This window comes from Prunus dulcis, chromosome 3 (assembly GCF_902201215.1).
Source record: "Prunus dulcis chromosome 3, ALMONDv2, whole genome shotgun sequence".
Taxonomy (NCBI): Eukaryota; Viridiplantae; Streptophyta; class Magnoliopsida; order Rosales; family Rosaceae; genus Prunus; species Prunus dulcis.
In genome coordinates, this window is record NC_047652.1 from 608,329 (window position 1) to 616,055 (window position 7,727).

Here is a 7,727-nt window from a genome sequence, read left to right on the forward strand (position 1 = left end):
GTGTAGCAATATACTTGGGGTTTCTAATGACATTAGACATTACTGCCCCTATCTTTCCTCATCATCCTCTGGTCCTTATCATCTTCCTCTTCTTCCTCATTGTCAAAAGAAGAAGCAAAGCTAACTGTTGGAGTTGACAAGTAGTCAGGTCATTAACTCGTTAGTGATATACCCGAAACAAAACATTTTTCGCGAAACAATAGGAAATATGAATTTAAATTATAATAATTCTCAACAAAATTGTAATCATCAAATTTACATGGAATTAATGTAAATCAATAAAAACAAATGTGTAGAAATACTTACAACTTTAGCGATTGAGGCTTGCAAGAATTGATTTCGCCATTGCCATTGTGCTCGCGGTTCTATAGGCGTCCATCCCTCAAGATTCAACAATTAATAATTCTAAATTAAAGCACTTCAATTTAAGACTCTAGCAAACCAATTATATGTTTGTACTCTCAAGACAAAACTAGGAAGAATTTAACAACAGAGTACTTGGGATACTCTTTGTTTTTCGCGGGTAAGAACTCTCTTCATTCTATATCTCAAGTAGGTGAGGGTGTTTGGCTTATATAAAACTCATTACAACTCTGGTTGAAACATAAGTAGCTTTTCATTTAAAAAGTTACAGACACAACTCTATGGAAACAAGACCACTTGATCATTGAATCCCACAGTTTAATTATTAATAACTGCACTTTAAAGGATAACCAAGTGTAAAACAAATACTAGGACACATGACACTTATTTTTCATTTCACTATAGAAATTAAATATTATTAAATAATATAAAATTTCTAACAATCCCCCACCTGAATGAAAAATTGAGAAGAAATTGAGAGAATTGGCGGAAAAGAGATGCATCTGAAGAGGCATCTATTGGACTTGAACCTATATCATAATAAATATTTATCGGATTTACTTGGTAACTCAGTGGATATATTGCAGTTGTGTTCATTTTGGTCCATGCACTGCGTTGGTGGGAAATTTCTTTTCAGTTTAAGAATCTCTTGGCAGTCACTTTCCATGATTACATATGCATATTACCATCCAAATGCTATGCTATGGCCACCTAATGAGAAAAAAAATTCAGAACACAAAAGGACTAAGTTCCTTTCCTTTTAATCTTTTATATTTCTAATAGAGAAATGCTACAGTCAATTGTGTCTGTATGAACACGTGGCTAATTCATGACCATTGATGCATGTGGACTCAATATTGTAAGATTCACAAGCATCTTATGCTAGAAATCACAGATGTGTGAGCAATCCTTTCTGATTAGAGTTTAGCATATATGCAAGGTGCACGCATTCTTTTTTGGGCCCCAAACTCCACACCTTTTTTTTATATGAATGGCTCATGATGGTTGCACATTTTACACTTGGCATTCCATGCACCACTAGACCAACTTTTCTGTTCTCTTTTATAGAGCAAGATTTTTTTTTTTCTCTGACACAAACACAAGCTGAACATACAAATGGCTGCCACCAGCACGCAGCAGAATGCTTCTCCGTCCTCTCACCGGTGCACTTATGATGCATTCTTGAGCTTCAGGGGCAGAGACACACGCAAGGGATTTGCTGATCACCTCTACAGGGCTTTGGAGGTGGCAGGGATCCACACTTTTAGAGATGATGACGAAATCGAGAGAGGAGCAAATATTTTAGCAGAGCTTCAAAAAGCAATACAAGAGTCTCGAGTATCCATCATTGTCTTCTCCAAGGACTACGCTTCCTCGAGATGGTGCCTAGACGAACTAGTGATGATCATGGACCGTAGAGAAACTAATGAGCACATGGTTATGCCGATTTTCTATGACGTGGATCCATCCCATGTCAGGAACCAGACAGGAATTTTTGAAGAAGCATTTTCCAGACACCAACAGCGCTTCAACAAGGAGATGGACAAGGTGGAGAAGTGGAGAAAAGCTCTCAGAGATGTTGCAGATTTGGGAGGGATGGTCTTAGGAGATCGGTACTTTTTCATTCCCAAAATGGTGGTTTTTTCTCTATCTTTTGGATGCTTTTTAAAGTAGATTATAGTGAAGCTTTTTCTTAAATCTCATGGAGTTGTTAGATGGCAGCACTTCTGTTTTGAAAGTTCATTTGCTTAATATCATTCATTTCAACCTATGATATAAATATCAATTCTCTTCTATAAAATAAAAATAAAAATAATAAAGAATAAGTTTCTTTTTTGTTGAAAAGAAATAACTTATTGTGCCTTGTGTATTTTGATATCAATAATTTATAGGTACGAGTCGCAGTTTATCCAAGATATATTTGAAGTTATTGGAAATAAACTGGATCACACATGGAATAGGAGATTAAGAGTCGATCCCTATTTAGTTGGAATAGATAATCGTGTGGAAGGCCTAAACATGTGGTTAGAAGATGGATCAAGTGATGTTGGAGTAGCTGTAGTCTATGGGATGGGTGGAATTGGCAAGACCACCATTGCCAAGACTGCTTATAACCAGAATTTCTATAAATTTCAAGGTGGCAGCTTTCTTGCAGATATTAGAGCAACTTCAAAACTTCCCAATGGTTTGGTTCACTTGCAAAGGAACCTTCTTTCAGATCTCCAAAAGGGGAAAGCAAAGAAAATATACAGCTTGGATGAAGGAATAACAAAGATCAAACGGGCGATACGTTGCAAAAGAGTTCTTATTGCTCTTGATGATGTGGACAACTTGGAACAATTCAATGCAATTCTTGGAATGCGAGAATGGCTTCATCCAGGAAGTAAAATAATCATAACAACTAGACATGAACATTTGTTAAAGGCTCATGAGAATTGTGCAATGTTTAATGTGGAAGGGTTGCTTGAGAATGAATCACTTGAGCTTTTCAGTTGGCATGCCTTTAGACAACCCCATCCTGGTGAAGGTTACATGGATCTTTCAAGACCTGTAGTGCAACACTGTGGAGGGGTTCCATTAGCTCTTAAAGTTCTAGGATCTGCTCTCTTTGGAAAAGCTGTAGATGTATGGAAAAATGCATTACAGAACTTGGATGTGATTACTGAAGGAAAAATTGAAAAGATTCTCAGAGTAAGCTTTGATTCTCTGCAAGATCATGACAAACGTCTGTTCCTCCATATAGCCTGTTTCTTCATAGGAAGACACAAGGATTTTTCAATTACAGTCCTTGATGAATGTGGGTTTGCCACAAACATTGGAATTCAAAATCTGGTTGACAGATGTCTGCTGATAATTCATGGAAACAAGTTAACCATGCACCAATTACTTCAAGACATGGGAAGGGGAATTATTCGCGAAGAATCGCCTGAGGATCCTGGAAAACGTACTAGAGTGTGGAATAAAGATGCCTCTAATGTTTTGAGAAAATTAACCGTAAGAAATATCTTCTTTTACGTCTATGTATTCGTAATTTTGTTGTGCATGTCACAAGTTACTTACCCAATGTTCTTATTTGTTACCAGGGTACAGCAACTATTAAGGGCCTCATGCTCAACATTCCTATGTTAATAAAAGATGAGTCTTCTAAGATAATATCCAGTGGAAGTAACAGAAAAAGATTCCATGTTGAAGATTATGATGGAAACTGTTCAAGCAGCCGACGTCGGCTTGGTTTCTTCTCCTGGCAGTCAATTAGTTTTTCTTCAACAAACTCATTTCCTGTATCAAATGAGATAGGTTTCAAAACAGAGGCATTTAGAAGGATGCACAATCTTGAACTCCTGCTGCTTGATAATGTAAAAATCAGTGGAGGCTATGAAGATTTCCCAAAAAATTTAATATGGTTGTCTTGGCGAGGATTCGCTTTAAAGTCATTACCAACCAATTTTTACTTGGAAAATCTAATTGTTCTTGACTTGCGGAACAGCAGCCTCCAACATGTTTGGAAGGGAACTAGGGTATGCTACTAATCTCTCTCTCTCTCTCTCTCTCTCTCTCTCTCTCTCATACACTCACACACAGAGACAAATTTAAAGATGATTATATATTTATAGAAACTAATTACTTCTTTTTTAAAACAGTTCCTTCCAAGACTGAAAATCTTAAATCTCAGTCATTCACATGGCCTTGTGACAACCCCTGACTTGTCAGGATCCCCTAACCTCGAGAGATTAATTCTTAAAGATTGCATAAATTTGAAGGAGGTGGATGAATCCATTGGAGATTTGGAGAAACTTGTTTTCTTGAATCTAAAAGATTGCAAAAATCTCATGAAGCTTCCAATAAGAATTAGTATGCTGCGATCTCTCCAGAAACTTATTCTCTCTGGTTGCTCAAATCTTGTGCTGCCTGCCAGTATGATCGTTAAAAATCAGTCAGACTCTACACCTAGTGAGATGAAGAAACTCAGTCTGTGGCAATCAATGCGATCATGGGTATTGCCAAGAAAAAATCTCCAACTTACCAGTGCAAGTTTGCCACAATTTTTAAAAAGCTTAGATATGGCGTACTGCAATCTGTCAGAAATTCCCAATGATCTTCCTAGTAGCCTATCCTCATTGGAGCGTTTGAATCTAGATGGAAACCCATTTTTCAGCCTACCAGTAAACTTGAATGGTCTTAGTAAGCTCCAGAGACTTTCGTTGGATATGTGCCCAAACCTCGAAATGATTCCCGAGCTCCCACCAAGTGTAGAGGCTTTGATCGCAACTAGATGTACTTCATTGAAAAGAGTACTACTAAACTTACCCGACATGTTACCAACAATTAGACTTGCGGTTATTGCATGCGAGAATGTAGTTGAAATTCAAAACGTGTTAAAAAAAATACCGTTGAGAAACGTCGACATAGAAATGATCAAAGATATCGGTCTGTTCAATTTGGAATCCATAGGAAGCACTGAAGTTGAAATGTTCGACTACTTGACACTTACAAGAAGGAAGGGTCCTCTCCAGGTTCTCTCTCTCTCTCTCTCTCTCTCTCTCTCTCTCTCTCTCTCTCTCATGTATTGTATAGTTTTTTATGATGATTATTTTCTGTGGCCTGTAATATTTGAACATATATAAATCTGTCCATGCATGCATGAAACAGGGACTGGATGAATGTGGTATATTTAGCATATTCCTTCCTGGGAGGGAGGTTCCAGATTGGTTCTGCTACAAGTCGAGCATGGGTAACTCTGAGCTGTCTATAACTATACCTCCACATCTTAATTTGAAGATCCGAGGCCTAAATGCGTGTGTTGTGTATGCACATGATGAGGTTGATGATGATAAGGGAAGGGGATTTTACCGCGCTCCCATTCTTAACATCAGTAATGAGACCAAGGGTCTTAAGTGGACCTATGTGCCAGTCACAATAGGGTTTTCAAAAGAGAAGGAACATATGTTATGGCTTAGTCATTGGCGATTCGCAAACGATGAATTGGAGGGAGGGGATGAAATACGTGTTTCGGTTAGAGTAGATGAAGATGATATCTTGATAAAGGAATTTGGAATCCAGCTTGTGTACGAGCAGAATAATAATGAGGGTACTGTAACTGAAGATAGAACCACAATGTTCCAGCATGAAACAACTACACCTTCGAACCAGAATCATGTCGTTGCTGGAGATGTGTCAGCATCAGCATCAAGGTTTCATAAAAATAATAATAATAAGGTGGGTGAATACTTTATTTGTAATCATAATGGATGGTATCCTTGATTTTGGCCAGAACAGACCTGAACCCGGATTTTATGTTTTATGTATACATTTACATTGTAACAAAAAAAAAACAAAAACAAAAAAAAACAAAAAAAGATACACACATACATCTAAAAACAAATGAAAGTATTTCACGTGGTATTAACTAATGACAATTTAATAGAAAAATAAATTGTGATGTGTATATTTGTTCATTCTTTAAAAAAAAAAAAAAAAAAGTGTTAGCTTGTTCTAGAGAAGCACACATATACTGCTATCATGATTCACAGTGTAACAAGCACCCATATGCATTTTTGTTATATAGTATAGTCAAAAATACATAATCTTAAAGTGATATGTACTCTTATACATATGCACATGTATGTATATATAACAAACTTTTAGTATATGTAGGCATGTGCATAATTCTGATGTATACATTGTATGTGTGTTTTATATATAATGTAACACCCCGACTCAAAATTTAATTTATATTTTAAATTATTTAAGTCAATTTATGAATTTACCCTTAGGGTAGGGGTAAATTGGTCATTTTTTTGCCCAGAAAGTGTTTGGGGCAGTGACTGGTATTTTTGGGAAGATTGTACTGAGACGAATTCGTAGACACGCGGTAGGCTTGAATCGGAGTTGTAACCAAGAAGTTACGATCAAAACATCGATAATGACAAAACCGTAAATATTTCAAAATTTGGGTTTAAAAATATCTGACTCTCTCTCTCTCTCTCTCTCTCTCTCTCTCTCTCTCTCTCTCTCTCTCTCTCCCGCGAGCAGCCCCTCCCCTTCGAGTTAAGCCTGCATATTGGGGTCGTCTCTTGGAGTCTTGTAGACCGTCATTACCTGCACGTAGGGAGGCTACAAAGGCTTTAGGACAGCGTCTTTGACGTGCTTTCACTATACCAGACTTGTTTTCTTAATCTTAACTTGTTTTATTTATTTGTTTACTTGGCTCTTTATTTTACTTTACTGTTTAATATTTATTTTGTATATTATTTATATCCAAAAGTTTTGAATAAGAATTTTATAAATAAAAAAAAACCACAATTTTTAATAACAAAATTGACTGCAACTTTTCTTAGGCGCTGAACTATGCATGTGCCTTATCCACGAAGATATTCGTGTTTCGATGCCGGCTCAAGAAATGGCCATGAAAAAATTCTCTAACAGCATTCACGTTGGAATCCATGGCACTTTCGAGTGCATGTTTGAGAAAATGCTCCTACCCCTTCTTAACTTTGACCACACCAAAAAAAAAAAAAATTTGAACATTTGACTGAAATTAAAAAACAAAATTAGTAGCAAACCAAAAGGAGAAAATTAAAAGCAAACCACAAGTACCAATTGTGACTTTTGGCCTTCTTTCTTAGCATTAAACTTTTCTTCTTCAGCTTCTCTGTTAGCATCTCCTGCCTCCTCTTCTTCATCAACTTTCAAGACCTTTCTGCTTTCGAGCAAATGCTCAGCCCTGCAGCTTTTTGAGTTTTACACCCTTTCAGATTCTTGGAGGCAGAGAGAGCGCAAGGTTTCAATCCAATTGAAATTTGAGCATGGCGGAGACGGAGAGTAACTATAATTATCAACTAGAGGTGGAGAATGCACAACATTTAATTTGAGAGAATGGTCCCAAATGGTCCTCATTAACTCTGACTTGAAACTTTCATGGAGATAAGTCATCAACATTGACTTTGACTCCACCTGGCTTTAGTTATGTTCCACTGGCTGTTGTTTTTCATTTATATTCTTAATATATTAATCTGTCACACACATTTTTTAACTATTCATCAAGTACTTGACCACTTTTTCCACTAGCTAGTTTTCACTCAATGAATCATTTAGTCAATGTGCTTGAACATGTAGATTTCCATTTGCATCACAAGTGAGCATACTGTAGTCCATTTATTATTGAATATATTATCTATATTCTTGAATGACCATATTTTTCATCTTCACAATTTAGTCTAACTTTTAATTTCACCTTTAAATTTTCAAGTAGTTAATGGTGAAGAATATAAAGTCCTACGTCAGAAATTTAACTAAATAAATTACAACTTATAATAAGTGGTTCCGTTCATAATAACTTACTGTTCTCTTTTATAGAGCAAGAT

General features: G+C 36.4%; 1 protein-coding gene across 1 annotated transcript; it reads left to right on the forward strand.

The window, feature by feature from the left end:
* The first annotated feature begins 1,479 nt into the window (after window positions 1–1,479).
* Window positions 1,480–5,625, forward strand: LOC117620853 (disease resistance protein RPV1-like). Its single transcript, XM_034351097.1, has 5 exons — window positions 1,480–1,976; window positions 2,256–3,357; window positions 3,447–3,881; window positions 4,005–4,877; window positions 5,014–5,625. Exons 1-5 carry the CDS (start codon window positions 1,480–1,482, stop codon window positions 5,623–5,625), a joined length of 3,519 nt encoding a protein of 1,172 aa, XP_034206988.1.
* Window positions 5,626–7,727: the final 2,102 nt, after the last annotated feature.

Excerpts from the sequence above, each read along its gene's own strand:
- LOC117620853 (XM_034351097.1), top strand. The coding sequence starts at position 1,480 with ATGGCTGCCACCAGCACGCAGCAGAATGCTTCTCCGTCCTCTCACCGG. Across the intron at positions 1,977-2,255 it reads GGGATGGTCTTAGGAGATCG|GTACGAGTCGCAGTTTATCC; the intron begins GTACTTTTTCAT and ends AATAATTTATAG. Across the intron at positions 3,358-3,446 it reads ATGTTTTGAGAAAATTAACC|GGTACAGCAACTATTAAGGG; the intron begins GTAAGAAATATC and ends ATTTGTTACCAG.